The 20,945-nt window shown below is 36.6% G+C and overlaps 2 protein-coding genes and 1 pseudogene across 2 annotated transcripts; 1 reads left to right on the top strand and 2 right to left on the bottom strand.

The window, feature by feature from the left end:
* The first annotated feature begins 4,860 nt into the window (after positions 1 to 4,860).
* On the top strand, positions 4,861 to 7,165 carry LOC123690364 (protein ANTAGONIST OF LIKE HETEROCHROMATIN PROTEIN 1-like). The gene is made up of 2 exons (XM_045633748.1): positions 4,861 to 5,168; positions 6,229 to 7,165. The coding sequence occupies exons 1-2, from the start codon at positions 4,861 to 4,863 to the stop codon at positions 7,130 to 7,132; spliced, it is 1,212 nt and encodes a 403-aa protein (XP_045489704.1). The 3' UTR covers positions 7,133 to 7,165.
* Positions 5,168 to 7,642, bottom strand: LOC123690365 (annotated as a pseudogene).
* A 3,118-nt stretch (positions 7,643 to 10,760) lies between these two features.
* Positions 10,761 to 13,333, bottom strand: LOC123690387 (trichohyalin-like). The gene is made up of 2 exons (XM_045633847.1): positions 10,841 to 13,333; positions 10,761 to 10,778 (listed from the first exon to the last, which is right to left on the bottom strand). Exons 1-2 carry the CDS (start codon positions 12,449 to 12,451, stop codon positions 10,761 to 10,763), a joined length of 1,629 nt encoding a protein of 542 aa, XP_045489803.1. The 5' UTR covers positions 12,452 to 13,333.
* Positions 13,334 to 20,945: the final 7,612 nt, after the last annotated feature.

Raw genomic sequence — 20,945 nt, 5'->3', positions numbered from 1 at the left:
CATTGTTTTCATTTCTTGTTAATTCTGGAGATTTAGACACCGAGTGTTGCTGTACGTGTAGACTTTTATATTCTTTATAAAGTTCCTTAAATTTGTGCAGGCTTTCTGTTTTAATTTCCTGCCCCCATAATGTAATATCAAAAGTCTGAGCTTTGTGCCTTGGGTCTAAAATTAAAGTGGTACAGTAAATCCAGTTGCTCTTCTTATAATGTTGTTGCTGCTGTTCTTGTACTTTAGTGTCAGTTTCAATGTAATGCTAAGGTCTTTAGTAAATCTTGTACACCAAGGTTCAAAATGTGAGCAAAGCACCGGAAATGTTGATTGTCTGAATCAAAATGCAGCAGTTGTTTGCCAAGTTCACACATAAATTTGGTATTTGCAGTTGCGTTGTCCACCGTGATACCCTGTATCTTATCAATTATGTCATATTCCAATAAATATTCGTGGAAAATCGTTGCAATATCTAACCCAGTATGTCGACCGCGCGATGGTATAAAATCAAGGACTACAGATCGATACTTCCATTCATTGTCTATATAATGAATAGTGACCCCGTAGTAACTCCTACCAGCAATGGACGTCCATCCATCAATGGTAAATGACATTTTACATGAATATTGTTGTATAGCCCAGTCATATTAGGGCTTTCACCTCGGAATGAAAGATAATAAGCTGCAAATTGGTATGAACCTTTGTTTTGTCATTCTAAATGTTGTCTCAAAAGTCACCATCGTTATCGTGTCCGCGTCTCAAGATATTCAAGGTCAAAGGTCACAAAAATCGGTTTTTCGCGAATATCTGGCTTCCTATCGGTTAAATGAGATTTGCATTTATCATAAAAGTTGTAGGCTATAAAATTCCCTACAACTTTTGTTTAAACTTTTTTTTCATACGACCAACCGTTTTGAAGGTAGAGCGCGAAGTGCACATCGTACAGTCATATACGGCCTAATGCAAGGTCAAGCGTGAGTTATGGTTATCAGTACGTTATAAAGTCAATTATTTACTTGGAAATTATAATTATTAAACAATGCCTATTATTTATGTACTAACTATTAATTATTTATATTTAATTAAAGTAAGTAACTTGATTATTTATATATAATTATTCATATTTAACTATTTAAGTATAAAATATTATTAATTCTGGATTATATATTTTAGTTTTATTTTAAGTTAAAATTATAGTAAGAGTATATATTTTACACATATTTTTATTTATTATTAAATACGGCATAATATACATTTATCAAAATGTGAGTTCAAATATCAAAAGTATCTTTGTTGATTTTAATTGTAATGAAATTGGAAATGGAAGCTAATTATCATCTTCTTCTTCGTCTTCTTCTTCTTCTTGTCGCTCAAAAATGTTCGATTCATTGTCATCATCCTCATTATCTGTCATGTTCATCTCCAAACCTTCCAGAATATCGGGATCATATGTATTTTCTTCATCGGGATTACTTGGATACAGTGAAGCGTTGAGGCAAGCTTGTCCGTTGCACTGGCCGCAAGCTAAAAAACATTGTAGCGCTGATTTTCTGCATCCACAGCGGGAACCACAACCATTTTTGCAATTGCAAAATATTACGTTTAGTAGTTCGGCTGGTGCTGGAGGTAATAACGTTCGTATGGGCTCCAGGATTTCATTTTCAAGCATCCAGCCCCATTCTTGAGGTTCTAAGTCCTTCCCTAACCACGTTTGAATCTGGTAGTAGACACGTTTTATGTGTTGATGAGCTGCTACACTTGTTGGTGGAAGTGTTGACAGTTGTACAGGTTTATTTAGTTTTGTAAATTTGATGAATTGCGTGTAGCGGAAATGATCAATGTTGTCCTCAGATTTTGGAGCATTATATAATGCCAACAAGATGCGCACTCCATTTTCTAATAATGTTTGTTTTGGGCAGAATTAATAATATTTTATACTTAAATTGTTAAATATGAATAATTATATATAAATAATCAAGTTACTTACTTTAATTAAATATAAATAATTAATAGTTAGTACATAAATAATAGGCATTGTTTAATAATTATAATTTCCAAGTAAATAATTGACTTTATAACGTACTGATAACCATAACTCACGCTTAACCTTGCATTAGGCCGTATATAACTGTACGATGTGCACTTCGCGCTCTACCTTCAAAACGGTTGGTCGTATGAAAAAAAAGTTTAAACAAAAGTTGTAGGGAATTTTATAGCCTACAACTTTTATAATAAATGCAAATCTCATTCAACCGATAGGAAGCCAGATATTCGCGAAAAACCGATTTTTGTGACCTTTGTCCTTGAATATCTTAAGACGCGGACACGATAACGATTGTGACTTTTGAGACAACATTTAGAATGACAAAACAAAGGTTCATACCAATTTGCAGCTTATTATCTTTCATTCCGAGGTTGACCCCTTTTCTTACCTAATATGACTGGGCTAGTAGTCGATTTTTAACATTCGATTGTAGTTCTTCAAATCGCTCTTTGACTTTCCTTCTTAGTGTCGACCTTTTAGGAAATATCGTATTCGGGCAAATCGATCGAAAATATTCCTGTGTATCTTCATCATCGAAAAATGAGAAAGGAAGATATTTTTTTACATTTAATTTTTATTTCAATTTTCTTATGTTGGCACAATTTACACATACCAATTTGGGACGCAGGAATTATTTCGAAAAACTCGTCATATTTGCTTTTAGGTGTTTTAGATCTAATTCTGCAACTCTCACATTGTAGCGTGTTGCTTCTTTCTACCCTGCCTTGTAAAAATAAGACAAAACCTTTAATGAATATAAGGTTTGTGGTAATACTTGTTCCCAATTTTCTACCGAAAGATTCTTCGTTTTCAGTGCTAAAAGAATCGTTCTCCAAAGAGTAGAATTCAATTTTTCTACTTGACCGTTATATTTAAATAGGTGTTTTCTCTGGCACGTTAATAAAATCATGCAAATTAGCAATAATGTTGTTTGACGTGCCAGGTAGTGGTGATACAATATCTGATTCAAAATCAAATGGGCCTTCTTGTTCAGAAATTCTAAGAACTTTCTTTCATGTGCTAGGAGTCGTGCTAGCAGCTGCATGAGATTCATTGCACTCACTCTTGTATTGCGGTTGTCTCAGATTGGATTTCTGCGATGAAGTTAACTTCTGTAAACACTTCTGGATTTAGTAGTCTACTTTTCCAGTAGCTCTATACCCTGATTATCCTTTACTTATATACGCAACAGCATTAAATGCTCTCCTCAACAATGATGCTGCATCATAAAGTGTTATCTTTTCTGCAAGATGGCTCTGAAAATGAGTCATTTTCTTTTTATATGTCATTTTGAGCGGACCAAAGAAAGAAAGGTCCTAAGGTTGCATTCTGTGTGACGTGTGCTAGCAGATGAATGTGGTTTTACTTAGAATTACCGAGAGAAATGTGACTAGCATGGTTGTCTAGTATTCAAATGGGTTCATCTACAAGCGGCTTAACGTGATGCTTATAGTGCACCAATTCAGGAAAGACATTTTCATTTTTCCAACTGTTGTCAGAGCATTTGTAAAGCGCTCTTGCTGAGCCATCCTTCTAACATCTTCTAGCAGTGGAGTCAATCTTTTCCTAGGGAAAATAATCATCGGTGGAATGTAACCGCCTGCAGCGCTCATAGCACACAACAAAGTGATATTTGTTAGAAGAAGATAAAACTAAAAAAAGAGTAAAACGCATGGCTGTACATCCTATGCTTAAGAAAAGAAAATTAGAAGAAGTATACTAGACACTCTATAAAGAACTTGTTGACGATGAAAAAAAAATTTTTCATATATTTTCGTATGAGTCGGTATCAGTTTGACATTTTACTAAACAAAACTGAATTGCTGATAACCAAACAAGATACAGTTTTTAAGGAAGCCTTGTCACCTAAAGAAAAACTAGCCGTATGTCTCGAGTATGATGAGATTTATGACAGAATTATACATTATTGTGTAAACAAACTGGAATATTATTAAATGCCGATAAACCCTTTCGTCAGTAAGGTCTGGCTGAAAACCTTGGTAAAAATCTTGTATTGTTTCTGGCATAGGAGTATTGTCTTCATAAGTGTCAAATGTTGATGGCGTGGATACCGTAGAACTCGTTGATGGCCTGCTCATTATGTCTATTTCCATGTCAGATACTATTTAAAATACCTTTGCTTTTGAAATAGCCCTCTATCTGGGCGTAAAAGATCGCAATGTAGTTACAAGTCCAGCCATAACTTCATCGATGTCGTCCGGCGGTGGAGTATTATTTTTACTCTCTATTATATACTCATTAGTACAGTATTAGGTGTTTCATCAGTTGCTTTTTGGACTCGTTTAACCTTTGGCTGAGGGTGCTTTGGAGTTTGAGCTGAGGAGGTTGTGGTTGGCAATGTACCAACTGTTTGTTGACTAACCTCAGGTGTAAATGTGTCAGTCGTTTGTTGCTCAATCTCAGGTGATTGAGCAACCTCTTCCCCGTGTGCATAATCATTAAAACCGGGTACAGGTGGAATTGGACATTTAGTCGGCCTTTCTTTCATGTACGGTTACAAAAGACATTTCTTCGTACCTTATATATAATGCGGGAGGGGGGAGTCAGAAACAAACGCCGCCGCTTGACTTTGACTGCGCGTTGTTCAACCAAAAAACGTATAGACGAGAAAATTAAATCGCGTAACTCCGAATTCGCGTTAGGCATCTTTTCCATTACACGGTTGTTCAAACGTACGGTGTGTAAGCCGTACGGTTGAAAAAACGTGCTAGCTTGTACATGATACGGCAAAATCACCGCGCGAGACATTGGCAAGTACTGGCTAGTAGCGCTTTTTACTCGGGCTGTGTAGGACGTGCTGCGTCATGAATTTTCTTACGAAAAAAAAGATTATAGTTGCTTATTACATATATAGGAAAAAGAAAATAGAAAAAAAAAGGGAAGTAAGGTTTTGGATACATCCGATTTTAGAAAAAAGGGAGGAATATGGCGCGTTTCATACACTTGTCAAGAATCAATTGAGAGAAGATGAAGACAAGTTTTACAATTATTTTAGAATGCAGAAAACTACATTCGACAACTTGCTCCAAAAATTATCCCAGGAATTAAAACATCAAGATACTTTTATGCGAGAGAGTATATCGCCCGCAGAAAGATTGGCTGTAACTCTGAGGTAAGTAGGTACAAAATTAAATGACATATTTTAGTTTAAAATTGTTTATTGCACACAAACAAAATTATTACATGTAATTGAATTTTAATAATTATTAATTTAAGAACAAGTAAATCAAAAAATACACTACGCTGAAAATGCTACTCAAGTGCGGTACTAAAATCGAATTCGTCTTCAATAGAAACTTGAGAATCTGCCGAGATACTTTCCGCATTTACACTATGTACAGATAATTGTGATTCGGGTCGGTAGTGGATTGGCTCTAAACCAGAACCGTGTCCAAAATCATGAGAAGACGTCTGTGGACGACTTATTCCATAGCTCGATCTAGCAGCTGTAGAATATCCATATGTTGACGATTGCGCATTTGAGGATGCTGTACCACTTAAATATCCTTGATGGCCTTGATCCCATTGGTTTCTTGATGTAGGTATATACTGAGTACACTGTCTTTGTTGAATATTTTTAATTATTGAAATTACTTGAAACTGAAAGTCTATCATATTTTCATCACTGAACTTGTCAACTGTATCAGCGATTCCCATAAAAAAGTTCATACTACGGCTTTTCTTTTTCTCATCTCGTTCTGCTGAATCCATAAACTTCATAAACCTAATGTCAACTTCACTTAGTTCATTTTTTCTTTTTTTTTAGCCCTTTGCGTCTCACTCCGTTCAGTGTATCCCGAGCTTGATTGATTCGGGACTGCACTATCAAAATTTTCATTACTGAGGCTAGAATCATGAACATGTTCAGTCATGTTAGAATCGGTCTTGCGATGCTCAACATTTTTTTTTAGGAACATCATTTCATCATAGAACATATATTTTCTTATTTTTTTTGCTGAAGAACCAGACTTACATTCATTAATTTTTTTGTCATATTTTATCCAGCTATCTTTCATATTGGTCCACTTCTTCATCACCATTTGCCCTGAAAATAAATAAATAATAATTATTAAATTCAAAATTTATGAAAACCCCCGACCTAAACTGAATCGACCCCGACCTAAAATGGGGTTTTAGTATTTGAACCTGAACCGTTTTGTTTTATATTTCAGGTATCTAGCAACAGGAGATACCTTTACTGACCTATACTACAGCTATAGAATTGGAATAAAAACCATAAGTTGCATCGTACGTGAAGTATGCCACTACATTTGGTTAGAACTGTATAAAGAATATATGAAAATGCCATCTAAAGAAGACTGGCTACACATTGCAAGCAAATTTCAAGAATCTTCCAACTTCCCGCTGTGCTTAGGAGCGGTCGATGGAAAACACATCAGACTTATTAAGCCAATTGATAGTGGCTCGATGTTTTTAAATTACAAACATTTTTTTTCTATAGTTTTGATGGCAGTAGTAGATAGCGATTACAACTTTATATTTGTTGACGTTGGCGCCTACGGAAAGGAGTGTGATTCCAGTGTGTTTAAAGAGACCCCATTTTGGAAAAATTTAACAAACAACGGATTAAATCTACCCGATGCAACACGTTTGCCTGGAATTGACTACGATTTGCCATATGTGTTCGTTGCGGACGAAGCCTTTGCTTTGCATTATCACTTGCTTCGTCCATTTGGTGGTCATCAGCTTGATCAATTAAAACGTACATTTAACTACAGACTCACAAGAGCGCGAAGATTCGTTGAATGTGCGTTTGGCATTTTATCCAATAAATGGCGAATTTTTCACCGGCCAATGAATGTGTCCATCGATTTGGCAGTTGATATTGTGAAAACATGTTGTGTTTTGCAAAATTTTATACATAAGCAGGAAAACTTTCAGTTTCACAATGCGAGTGAAAATGAGTCCACTCTTGATTCAAAATCGGAACTAATCCAGTTACCTATCACGAATGCAGTTCGCGGAAGTTTGGCGGCTAATGAAGTTCGCAACAGATTTGCACAATATTTTGTATCTAACGAAGGTCGCCTCTCCTATCAAAACAACTATGCATAAGTAAAAAGTTAATAATTAAATATCTGTAACTTACCAAACTTGTTTTTCTCATCACCACTTAAATCTTCAAATGTGGGCTGGAAATGAATAAATATTTCTTTCCAGGAATCATATTTAAGCCGCTTATTTTTATATTCGTCGATGGTCTTATCCCATATTACAGGCCTTTCTTGAATCAACGTAATTAATAATTCTTGATTTATGTTCATTTTATAATAAAATCGCGAAACAGCGTATATAAGCGGTCACGAATCCGTGCGTACGTCCGGCACCGTCGACACACCCCGATAGACTGCCATACAACACTGGTGAAAATCACGCCGTGCGTAGACGCGGCGCGCCGAGGGGCAGTCACGGCGCACGCGGCCGCGGCGCCGTGCCTTGGCGCCACCGTGCATGTCGACAAGCTCATATAGTGATCCATACCACACTGACGACCGTGCCTACACGCGGCGAATTAACCGTAGATTTTCACGGCGAGAAACCGTGTAATGGAAAAGAGGCCTTAGTCTGGTATTACTGTATTCTTAAACAGAGTTAAGACAATAAAAGTGGTTGAAGTAACAATAGTAAACAATAATTTGTTTTTAAGATGAAATACAGGAATATATCCATACTTATTGTTATGAATATATTGTTTGTATAAACACTTTCGTTTTTAAACAATCTAGTCAAATCGCGACAATATTCAAAAGATTTTTAAAAAAATGGAAACTATTAAAAAGAATAACAATTATTCTATACTATGGTCGATGCTAGACCCTAATTCTACGGTGGTCGATGTGAGACCCTATAACTACGGTGGTCGATATTAGACTGATCATATATTTAATAAACTCCTTACATCCAAAGTGCCTTACATCATCAAAAGCTTACAAAGTTAAACACTTGAAGTGTTTTTAGTATTGATGCTGACAGTGCGTCCTAAGTATGGTGGTGACAATGTAACTATCTTTATTGTTTAGTCAATCTTGATATTGACTTTTTAAGTTTTCACGTTTTGGCGGTTTTCTGGGTTTAATGTGTTTCGAAAAGAAGTTTTTGTTGTGGTGTCCAAAGTGTACGTTAGTTACACACGTTTCTTTTTAGTTACCTTCTGCTCAACTGATGTATTAGCACAAGATGGGGTTGTTTGTTTTGTGCATAACTTATTTATTTATTTCCAGTAAATATTCCTATCTTAACAGTTACAACTAATGCGATAGAATTCCATTATATTACCCACATTAACTAACCTACATACAAACATTAAATAATTAAACTTAAATTCCTAAATCTTATAACTAACAATATAGCAAGCAACTCTTGTGAACTCAGCCAGCGTACAAACAAATAGGTCCACCTCAATGGAAATTTTGTTAATGATCTGTATTGCTCGCGTGAGTGGCGCTTTGCTAACCAAGTTGGTGTGCGCGCGGTACATCCAAAAGCTTAGACGTAAGCCTCAGGTTTCTACCTGGTACCCGTAGACCCAGTCTCTCCATTATATCCGGATTATGCACCCGACCCGTAAGTATTTTAAATATATAAACTGTCACAGCTACCTGTTTTCTGAGGCGTAGCTGGTCGTACCCCACCATACCCAGAACAAACAGGGTCGGGTACATAAGGGGATACAAGGGATACACTCCATACAGTATCTTGTAGAGGTAGCGAGTGAATTTATTTTGTACTCGCTCTAACATGAGACTGTATTTAGCCTCATATAACGTTGAATATAATGAAGATGAAGAATAATGCAATTATTTTAAGTAAATGCTGAGAAATTTTAGCAATTGGAATCAAGTCTTAAAGCTTTTACATTTTTTGCACCTAAAGTGTGAGCGTATTTTCTATAGTCTTATCTCTTTCTTAATAATAAGATTTGCTTACTATATTGCTGTATTGGTGATATTTAATTTGCAATTTATTGGAAACCAATTTTTTAAAAATTGTTGTCTTAGTATCTTTCAGTGATTCCATAAATTTTAAAGCACAATTTTCACCAGTATGTTACATATTTAGACAGTCTATTATCGTATGAGCAGTAAATGTAGAATGTGTAATCCAAATTATGTTTTTGTACATTTATTGTGTGTCATTTTGGAGGATCGTTTGAACATAAGAGACTTAAAAAGCCTCAAAATCCGCATACATAACAAAAGGTAACATCAAATTTACGTTGAAATTTATCGAAACTTAATTTACATTCAGAAACAATATCGCCCCACAATTTTTTGTTATTGTATATGGGTATTTCTTATCAAATTTCGAAATTGCAGGTATTATTAATTTTTTTTTTTTGTTTGATATAAAATATTTTTTTTGCAGAAATCTAAAATGTAGCTATAAGAGTTTTATTTATGAGCAATAGTCTTCCATATTTTTGTCTAAAGTCTATATAAAATGAGTTTCAAAAATAAATTAAATGAGGAAATGATTAAGGGAGTGAGGGAATGATTTTTAAATATTTATAATATTGAAACAAATAATTATATATGAAATTATGTAACTTTTATTATACTGAACATTAAAGTATCATATTCTAATCAAATGTAACTCAAAACTTTGTACTTATAGTCTAGAAAAAAAAACAAAATTAAATTCTTTTAAAGAAAATAGAACAGTAGGTAACAAATGATCAAACTACTAACCTTTTTAAACTTTGTACTTAACATTTCTCTTAAAAATATCTTCTCTAGACTAATTTTTAAGCTTTACTTATTATTAATATTGATTAGTCTTTATGAATCACATGTATTTTTTGGTATTTTAAATAAGAGATTATTCAGTCTTAACATCATTATTAATTGCAATGTCATGTAACTCTGTAATGACGTAATTTTCCCCCTTAATTAACTTTGGCGTCTTTATTTTCCGTATAACGTTGTCCCAGCTATATAACTGTTCGTCTTTAACCGTAGGCCATCTCCAAAACTTCAGTCCTCGCTTCATGCACCTTACCATTAAACCATCTTCAAAAACAGAAAGAACCTCTCCGGGATAACTTGCCTTGCCCCATTTAACCAGGACATGATCTCCAATAGCAACAATCAGATGGCTGTCAGAAGCATCAGTAGGTTTTTGAATGCGCGAAGAAGACGGTAGAGATACTTGGTGATTCTCATTATCTATATTGATTGTGTCAATATCTTTTGACTTTTGAGGGTGTTTGTTGCGGATCTTGTTAAAACGATTACTCTGGTTTTCTTGAAAGTATCCCAAATGATAGTGAGTACAATCATCTTTGCAATCTATGCACGAAAGTCTTCTACACTGTAAGGTTTTATTAAAAAATACGAACTGGCGTATGTTTTGTGTTCCCCGGAATGTAGGAATAGTCCTGGACTGTTTAATGAGATCATCCATCAGTGAAATATCTTCTGAGGTAACTTCAAACAATAAAATAGAGGGACATCTGGACTGAAGGATGGGTTTCAATGAATTCAAGTCTACGATGTCATGGCCTTCTGCTACGACTTTATCAGCTGTCCTTTTTAGGGTTCCACCGACACCGTCAGGCGCTCCCTTACCGTGCCCAGGTTCAGAATAATGCCATGAAAAGTGTGTAATTTCTGGATAGAAATCTTTTAGATGGCGACACACCATTTCAAACATAAATTTATTTTTATACTGATTTACAGGCCCATCACTCAACATATGTAATCTGGAAATAGGTAAATTTCGTGTTTTAATCCAGTCAAATATGGGCTTTAAGTGTGCCCATACAGCCGTTGTGTCATGTCTGTTGTTGCTAGATAGAGAACAGAAAGATACAGGTTTGACTGTATCACCATTGCGCAAGTACAGTACTCCTGTATGCATTGTTATCTGCTGTCTTGCTCCCCCAAAGTGGACAGCTTGTATTTCCTCATTATACTTGCAACAATAATTTTCGCTGAAATCTACATGAATTAGAACGTCATTTATTGTTAAATTGTTCTTTATATTTTGAATGGCTTGATATTGATGTGCTATAGTGCCAACATGTTGGAAAAAAACTGGTAATGCTGCTTCCAAATCTTGAACAAGCTGTTTCAATTTAACCCTATACTCTTTCTTGACGGGTTTACGAACTGACCTTTGTTTTCCGTCCTTTTCAAATGAACTGACTTCATAAATCCATTGTCGATAGGTCACCAACTGATTAGGCATTGGTAAGTAGTATTCTAAAGTGCGTTCCTTGCAGGTTGAACATTCCCTGAATAGACATTTTGTAGAATGCACATTGCAGGTTACACTTGCTAGAGCTGCAGTCACACTACTAAATTTCAAAGCTTTGACTTCATGCAATTTAGATATCATCAGTTCAATATTGGCATGCTTTACGCATTTGCAGGTATTTCGCTCATTCACATTTTGCCAGGTAATCCAAAAAGGTCTGAATTTGCAAAAAGTTGCTAAGCTTATCTTATAATTGACTGTGCCTAGGAACTTTTGGTGTAAGTTATAAAGTGTGTCATATAAAACACGCTTTTGTTGCGTTTTGCCTTCTTTAGATTTAAGATAGTCTTTTTTCCCTGGACACATTCTTGTGTTTTCATCTTTCTCCAAAAATTTAATTACATCGTCTTTTACCTTCAGCATTTTGGCGCTTATTTTACGAGGCTTTTGTCTTTTTGAAGTATCATGCTTAAAAAAAGGTTTCGCTGCATGTAGTAATTTATATTTGTGCAATGATTTCAGCTTCAACATGTTGTAATACTTTTTCTTGTTTTCATGTTTCTTTCCAAGATCATCGTAACTAGTCTTTAGGTCTTTTGATAACGCTTCTCCGAAAAGTAACTTCTTCTTCACAAGATCCGGAACTTGTACATTCTTTAAGAACGTATTTACTTTAGTTGTAGGAGATTCTGGATCAGTATTTTTTGTTTTCAGTCTCAAATATCTTTTCTTGTATTTTTCGCTTAACTTAACTGCATTCTTCACTCTTTTTTCCAAATTAACAATCCTCGCATACAAAATAGCTCGTCGTCTTCGCATCTGACGTCTATTACGAGCAGCTATATCTTCTCTACTTTGCTGCAAAACAGATGGACTTTGTGGAGGTGTATCATCAAGTACTCTTTGTAAATCTTTGCGTGCTATATCTTTTTTATCCCTATACACTTTACTATTTTTTTTCCATTGTTTTCGCTTTTGTCTAAGCTCTCTAGCATTCATAGCAACGACTGATTTTACCTGACCCTTCTCTTTTTTCTTTATATATTTTAACCTTTCCTTTTCCCGCAGTTTTTCCAAAGATTCCGTATTATTTTTCACTTTTTCTCGCCTTTTTCTGTCATACTCTTTCTTTTTCAATTTCTTTTCTAAGTCACTCAACTTCTTTTGTCTTGCCATTTTTCTTTCATATACAATACCTGTTTAAAATGAAATGCCGTGAAGCACAAATCGAAAGAAAGAAATAAAATAATCTAAAAGAATACTGTATAATCATTCCCTCATACAACCGTCATTCCCTCACTCCTGAATGTAGTGAGGGAATGACCGTGAGGGAATGACGAATTTTAACTAAAGCTACAAAAATACCGGTACATAACCTCAATTTGATTTTAACGTTTTGAGATATTATTTTACTCCCAAAAACGCATAAAAATCACAAAACATAAACACATATACTAAAATACCTTTTACATAAATGTAACGTGAGGTAATGACCGCCATAAACGTAATGCTTAACTATTTTGAACGTAATATTTTTTTGCACTAACTCACCTATTGATAAAAAGAAATCGCCATATTGAAACGTTTGGGAGTGTTGCCAGTTTAAAAAAACTTAAGGTTGCGTTCATAAATCTCTTTCGATACGATTAGAAATCGAAAATCCGTAATACGGTGAGGGAATGATTTTATTTTGCGGGACATAATTTAAAATAGTATATTTTTATGCGTATTCGTCATAGTGCAATGAAAGTTTATATAAACAATAACACTATCTTTCTAATATGTTCACAATATTTAATTTATAAAAATATTGTTTTATTTGAGATGAGCAGGCGTTATAGTAAATGTTATTGGACTAAGGGACAAGTGAGGGAATGACTTTCAGGGCAACAAACTGCCCATATTTTTTTTTTCATTAGTGGTATCACGTTTTCTTTTTTAATAATAGTAGTATAGATAGCTTGCATTGAAATAAAAAAGTTACATCCATAATTAATTCATGTGACTCAGCAGCAATGACTCAGGAATCAAATTTCGAAATTTGATAAGAAATACCCATATACGCTTCGTATTAGTGTATAAATATGTCTGCAACCATTTATTTGATGGTTATTTAAACGGCTCTGATGTTGAGAAATATTGTAAGCAAAAGTCACATAGATATATAGCCTTCTTGGATTTTGAAACTTGACTACTTTGACGTCCCGCACGCAAAATGTCAAACTACACTGTATCCCGAGATCAAACAGCCATGCGAAAACCTGTTTGCGATATCGCGTCCAAGGGAGTTCTCATCCACAAACTGTGCCGTATACAGGTTGTTATTTTTTATTAAATTATAGGTGGATATGTTGAAATGATTTTTTTTTTAATAATAAAAAGTAATTTGTTAAATTTGGCAATAATCACAAGGACTCGAACGTGTGGTATTCGACCCAGCACGTCCCAATACACAACGGAGCACAGCATTTCTGACACATAGTTGTCACTTGGGTTGACCTGCCGCGCTGTGATGTGTGTGTGTGTGTGATAGATCGCGCGCAACGACGCCGCATGTGCTGGGACGGTTTGCCGACAATCGGCTCGGTGTGAACTGGGTAGTGGTCCGGAGCATTATCTGACTGGTAGTGACCAATAATATCGAATTTACCATGTATCAAATATTGTAAATTTATGTGAGTCTGTATTTTATTCTTTGTAAAATACAATGGCCCATCGATAGCATGTCTTTTTCTTTCTTCATAATTGTAACCCAAAACCATTGATGCTAATATTATCACACTTTGAATTTTGTGTATATCGTTTAATTTAACTGGATATTTTATATTACCGAACTTTAATTTATGACCGTATCCGATTTTTTTGTGAATTGGAAATAAAGCAGATAACAGTGCCCACTTAAAACAGGCGGCATCAGTGTTTTTATCATTCGAGACGAAGGGCGGATATTTTGGCTTCTGGGGCGCGGCGGGCAGGGGCGTGAGTGGTGGCCGACTAGCTACCGTCGGCGACGCGGTCATCGCGGCGTATGACGCCGCATTTAAATTTGAATTAGTAATCGCCGCGTCTTGCGGCGTTGTGCCAACGCTCAATCACAACGATCACCAGGAATCTTACTTCCTGGTGGAGCTGGTGATGAAGGTCGATGCGGTGAGGAGGTCTGGTCCGTAGAAGACGACTTGGCAGATATTATAGTGTAAAAATTATATTTATTGGTGAGGTGGTTCCCTTGGAAACCCTGGAGTAAAGACGAAAGCTGCTGATATCTATGTGATCCTGGTGTCGTCTGATGCGTCAGACGACGCCAAAGCTAAGCTAACCGTACATGTACGATAATTTCATAGCTACGTACGATGGTACTCGACTATCGTACGCAGATTGTACGATAATTTCCGTTCTCATGAAAAATTTGATGATTTCACAGACAGCCCTATAATAATTATAATTTTTTTAATGTTAGTGCCATCTATTGCCTCATTGTTTTATTAGGATCACATGCCGTTGCTTCATGGCGCAATCCTTTCATTGGTTGTTACTGTTGTTCAATTCGAATTATAAATTCGAAAAGTTGGCACGTTCATCACACTCGAAGTGCCCTCGTCCAATTCCCGCTCAGGTCTTGCCATACGACGAATATTTAATTTGAATTATTATTTTTTCAATTTAAAAAACACAAATTTACAAGATTTAAACATAAATCATTTCCAACATATTATTGTCACGTTTTATATGATTTTTAAAAGTATTTTATCCATTTTCCGGAGTTGTACGATAATTTTTAGCCATGTACGATAATTTTTCGGCCCTGGTACGATAATTGCCTGGCTTCAGGTTGTGAACACTGCGGGCGGCGGACTGCCTGGACACCTTAGCGACTCCCGCGCATGCGCATCACCCGGTGAAACCCTCTGGTGGGAAGCCGGGGTAGACGCAGCGCGTTCGTTGCTTCGGCGCCGGCGTAGAACGGGTGCAGGCGGCTACTCTATGGCGTTTTGCGTAGGGTTTTAGAATTAAAACCACGGCAAAACAATAATACATGGAGGCTCGTGTGCGCTTACGGAGGCAGACGACCGTACAGTTTACATTGATCGGTCGCGTTTTGGATCGCTATATCCCTGGAAATAGTCTCGAAAGTAGTAAGGATTCCCGGGGACTGCCTCACTCGCTGCCTCAGTCAACCTAACCCCCCGTGTGTTTCTGGCTCAGCGGCAGTCCCCGCCTAAAAAAAAAAAAAAAGTTTGGTCTTTTTCCCCACTAAACAGACCGTGCTGAGTCTGTGATAAGTGATAGCACTCACTCCCGAAGCGATATTTCTCTCTGTTTCGAAGTTAGGTTTTGCTATACGTTGCAAATTAATCGATTTACTAATCACCTCATAATAAAAGGTAACGTCTCGTCCAAATCCTCATTTACTAATCACCGAGTCAGTTTCGTATCCATAAATAGCAAATTACTATGCGCATTTACCTGCAAATGCACCAGGATAGATGGGAAAAGGATTTACTGAACATTAAAAATATGATTTCCGTGTTTTATGTGTTTATTTGCATTATGTTACAATACAACTTTACTAGTGCCATATCATTTCTTGGTGAGTCATACAAAAAATTTCTGAGGTAATCTTCCAAGCTGAAACCCCAGAACTTGTAGTACAAATATACTACACAATACTCCCCACAAAAGGCAGAATAGATGTCCTGAACGCTAGCTGTATTATAGCTCCATACCCGACAATTTCTTCTTAAAAAATCCGCTATTACTCTAATAGGTTTACGTCCAAATGAATCAAAATATTCTCCAACTTTTTCGTGTTTTTTTTTTTTTTGCTAATTAATAGTTAGCCTCCCTCCCCGGCGACTCTCGCCCCGGGGCCGAGGAAGCTAAGCTAGGTAATAATTTTTTCAGAGGGAATCTTTATTCAGATAAAAAATGTATAAAGGTAGGTGAGGTGGCTGAGGGTCGGCTTCGCTATTTGATACGATATTCACCTTCGCTTAGCCACCTGCTTAGAGTCCGCGTCGTTACGACTTACATTTTTGATAATACTATTGTGATAAGTATATATGATAGAAGGTCTTAAAATTAGTTACAGTAAGTTATTAATAAAATTACAATTTAGAAAAAAGTTACAAATTAAAATTATTATTGATTAGGTACAATTACAATTAGTTCGTCTTACACATTAATAACTTAGGCTAGTGATTGTAGGTTCGGTTGAGGCGGCTGAGTATCAGTCATGCTATTTGATACAATTTTTTCCTCTCAGCCGCCCCCAACCGCACCGTGATTAAGATAGAGCAGAGTACAAAAAGCTCTTGCACGCAGAACTTAATAATTTAAACTCCTCAGGTAGGAGGTATAGCCGCTGTTGTGTTGGTTGAGGGTCGGTCATGCTATTGGATACAATCCCTTCCGCTCAACCACCAGCGTCGTAACCATGATTAAATAAAATATAAAAATAAGAGTAATGAGCTAAAAGTAAACATAAAACATGAAATTTGTTGTTGTAAAAAAGTAAACAAGAAAAGTATAACGTTAAAATTATGATAAACTATTTAAATGTATTTACAATTAAAATAAAGTAAAAATCTAAGATAAATTTAAAAATGAAGTTCCGCAAGTAAGGCGGATGATAGCCTAGTGTTGTATTATCTAAGTGGGATTGTAGAGGGTGTATGCAGTGGATTAATGAGTAAATTAGGGGAAGGGAGGGATGTGAAGATAATCTATGTATTAAAGTGTGCAATATGTGTGGTTTAGTGTGTTGTGTTATTGTGTGTATTTGTTGAAATAACTGTTTTGTATAAAATATGTGTGTAGGCCATATGTGTATATGGAGGCTCCCCAAGAGCCTGTGTCGTGCGTTGAGATCATAATCAACTACAGTGTCTGAGCGAATGTGAAGTGATATGCGATTTAAAATGTGTATTGTGAGTTGTCTGGTAAGGTTTCCTGTAAGCGGCGAAACCTGATATGTGGTGTTGATGATTGGTGTAATTGTGGTTAGGCGTAGTTGACTTTGGCCTCAACGCGGGCGCGCATGGCTCTGACCTTGGGGCAGCTCTCCGAGTCGGCTCGGTGTTGAGTGTCTGTGTTGGTCTTGTGTACGGTGTTGTGTTCTGAGCAGTTGGTGCATTTTGGTGTTTGCGCCTTGCATTCTGCTGTAAGGTGGTTGGCAGAGCACTTAGCGCAGGTGGGGGTGTTGGCAGGGCAGCGGCTTTTAGTGTGCCCGAAATTTAGGCAGTTTTGACACTGCCTAAATGGTGAAAAGTTGCCGCTGTGGACCTTCTGCATACCAATGTTCACTCTGCCTAGGTCGGCAAACGCTTTCCAGGCAGAGGGTGTGGTGTTGAGTACTGTGTTATAAAGTGTAGAGTTCCTGTTCGTTGTTTTGAATTTGATACTAAATGTGTGATCGGCTAGGGTGGGGTTTTGGTCTTTTATTGTGTTTATTAAATCGGTTTCGTTTATGTTTTTTTTAATTCCTTTGAGGATAATCATCGGGTCCAACCGCTTTTCTTCTTGTGACTTGATTGTGTTTTGTTTTTGTAAGTTAGTGAGAAAGTGTGTTTTGTGTTCGTCTTTTTCAAAGACGAACTTGACTTTGTTTTTGGATAGCGGCGAAACCTTGGTAGGGGCGTATCCGCCCTGTCGGAAGTCGATGGTTTGGCTGATTTGTTTTAATAACTGCTCCGTTGTATCGAGGCCCTCGCCAGAGACCACAATGGTGGGGCCAGCAGGAGGTTTGGGAGCGGAGGTGACCTTAGCATAAGATTGATATATCTTGTGCGAGTCCGCCGCCGCAGGCTGTGATTCCGCGGGTGTAGGTTGCGGTCTTGCCTTTAGTGCCCTAGTGTGCTCCTGCAGGGCTCTACTGCTCTCCTCAAGCAACCGAGAGTGGGCCTCGAGTTTGTTCAGAAGTTGTATTTGTGTGGTGTCGTTGGGTGTGTCTGTGTTTTTGTTGACGATATTGTTGTTGGCCGATGGTGTGAGGGGTTTAAGGGTAGGAGGGGTGGGGCGGGTGGTGGTGGCGGGTTCAGCGAGTCTGACGACCCCGAAGAGACCCTCGATTGCCTCCGTTACGGCTGTTTTAAGCTCGCCTTTTAAGTTGCGAGAGGCGGCTAGTGCGCGTAGGCCAGTTTCCCTATATTCTTTGGCCATAGCCAAGTTGTCTGAAACTGGTGGTGATGGTTTTGGTTGTGGTTTTATCGGTCGGTCGAAGGCGGGGCTCAGCATCTCAGCCAGAGTCCGCCTGGCGGTGGGATTAGTAGACGAGGGCGAAGGGGTGCTCGGGATCGATGTTTTGGGAGGTGTTCTTGGCAGCATATTGTTGTGTACGCGAGGGTGGAGGGGGGGGGGGGGGGGGGGGTTTAAGACAGGTACCAAATTGTTCGCCTTGAGGAGCCGAGTTGATGGAGTACAAACACGGTGAAATTAAAACTGGTACGGGGGGAGAGGGTGGAGGGGGGGTTTAAGACAGGTCCAAAATTGTTTGCCTAGAGGAGCCGAGTTGATAGATACCAAACTCGAGGGAGTGGGGATCGTACCCCTTAATTTGTTTTATTTTTAAGGAAGGGAGGGAAACAAAAGAATGGGGGGGGAGTATTGTTGGGACCAGACGATTCCTCTCCGCAAGACGGACAGTTTGATTCCAAACGCGGGGTTCCTAGGGCTGGGGGTGGCCGAGTAATTGAATCTGAACTTTTGAGAGATAACTTTTTGTATGTTTGAATCCTCAAACCTACTAAATAATTTTTAATATATTTTAGCAATTTTTAAAAATAACACCCTTGGCCACTTTAAGATCTATTTTTAGAATATCGGTTTGTATAAGTTGGTTGTCGAGTTTTACAAACTGTTCTTGTTGCGTTTTAATGCAATTTAAAATTATTTCCCTATGCCGGATCTTAATTAAAATATAGTCTATAGATAGCTGACGAAGTGCTCTATCTCTACAATTTAGAATATTTACGCATATATAATTAGCCTATGTGTTACAAGCTACCAACTTATGAGACAATTACCAACTTATTGTGATTTTAAAATAATTTATTAAACTAAAACAAGCAGTATTTTTAAAATTATTAAATTGTCCATACACTGAGTGAAAAGAGAGGTTTCCAAATATATATATTGACATAAAAAGATTTGACTTATATTAAACGAGAAATTTTGTTGTAAAGAAAAAACCACGTTAAGGTGCTTGTCAGTAACTGAACGTGCTAACGTTGTCTTTGCCTTATCTCAGAATTTTTGCCAGGTGGGCAGACAAATTTTACAATAATATAAACTTAAAAGTTGGCTTACTGTCTCTAATTGTTTTTTTGATTTTTATCTCTTGTGGCTTCCATCTAGTGACCTTCGCAACTTTAAGATTTTTCACCAGCGGCTACCTCAACTTTTGTCGGGGCTGTTTTCTCCAGATATTTGCTGTCCGATTTTCGATTGTGATGTACCAATCGATAGCTATTAATTTGCCGGATTTTATGATGACACGAAACTTAGTATAGCCCGTAGGTCCAGTGGTTGGGGGGCAAAAAACCAGTTTTTGCTCCCCAAAAATTCCAAATGTTGCACAAAAAATCCAATTTTGTTATCAGAATGTAGATCTCAGTGAGGGCTTTCTGGTGATGTGTAAAAAAACGTAGTGATAAAACGTAGTGGTTGTCGCTTACTTTAAAAAGTTATTAGCCTTCACCTCAACTAACATCACGTTGTATTGTCATCCCAATATATGTGATATCTTTATTTAGAAAAGTAGGGAAACTATAAATGAGAAACCATATTTTTATTTATTATATTTCATTCCGTTTATTATTCTCAATTTAATCATAAGTACATCATAAGTCATTTCTTAACTACTATAATCCACACATACATTTCTGTTCTTATCTATTTCTATAATGTTTGAAAACTCTGCATAAACTACACAGTTAATTGTTTCAGTCAATGCGTTCTCGAATCTTACTTCCATTCTCACACTACCATGACGAATGAGATTCCAGTGAATATTAGAGTTAGCTGATAAGTCGGGGGTTAAATCAAAGGCTAGTAAACAGTATCCATCTGAGTATTGCTCCCTCGATATCCCATTACCTTCGTTAAGAAAATGTATACCGGTACCTGAGTACCGGTCTTAAGCTCTTAATTTATTTGCTATTTAATTGAGTTTTAATTTGTTTTTAATGACAAGATTAGGATGATAATGAATTTATAATTGTTTAATAAATATTTGAGGTAACAATCGATTAACATTAATTTATATAAATACAGATATTGTAAAGAAAAATATAGTATTGTGGTATGAATCACAGGTTCACTCCAGGTATATTATATAGTGGCTGCATTTCATCATAACACCATGTTATTTCAGAAAAAGACTCATTACCCTTCATTACCGTTAACACCCTTCGCCTTAGTAATAATTTTATCATCTACCTGTAATGCATACATTTTTGATCGCAAACCTACAAATTCTGTAAAGATTTTACCACAATTTTCATCTTTGAAATAACCTATTTTTTTTCTTATTTAATTTAGGAAAGTTAAAAACATTATTTGCATCATAATCTGATGTATCGAAATGTGTACAAAAGTCTGGTTTTATATCATTATAAAAGTTACTAGTAAATATTTGATAAATGAGACTGTCGGTATCTGTGTACAGTAC

Source organism: Pieris rapae, chromosome 24, assembly GCF_905147795.1.
Source record: "Pieris rapae chromosome 24, ilPieRapa1.1, whole genome shotgun sequence".
In the NCBI taxonomy this organism is placed as follows: domain Eukaryota; kingdom Metazoa; phylum Arthropoda; class Insecta; order Lepidoptera; family Pieridae; genus Pieris; species Pieris rapae.
This window is presented reverse-complemented; position numbering and strand designations above follow the sequence as displayed.

Excerpts from the sequence above, each read along its gene's own strand:
- LOC123690364 (XM_045633748.1), top strand. The coding sequence starts at position 4,861 with ATGAATTTTCTTACGAAAAAAAAGATTATAGTTGCTTATTACATATAT. Across the intron at positions 5,169-6,228 it reads AGATTGGCTGTAACTCTGAG|GTATCTAGCAACAGGAGATA; the intron begins GTAAGTAGGTAC and ends TTTATATTTCAG.
- LOC123690387 (XM_045633847.1), bottom strand. The coding sequence starts at position 12,451 with ATGGCAAGACAAAAGAAGTTGAGTGACTTAGAAAAGAAATTGAAAAAG.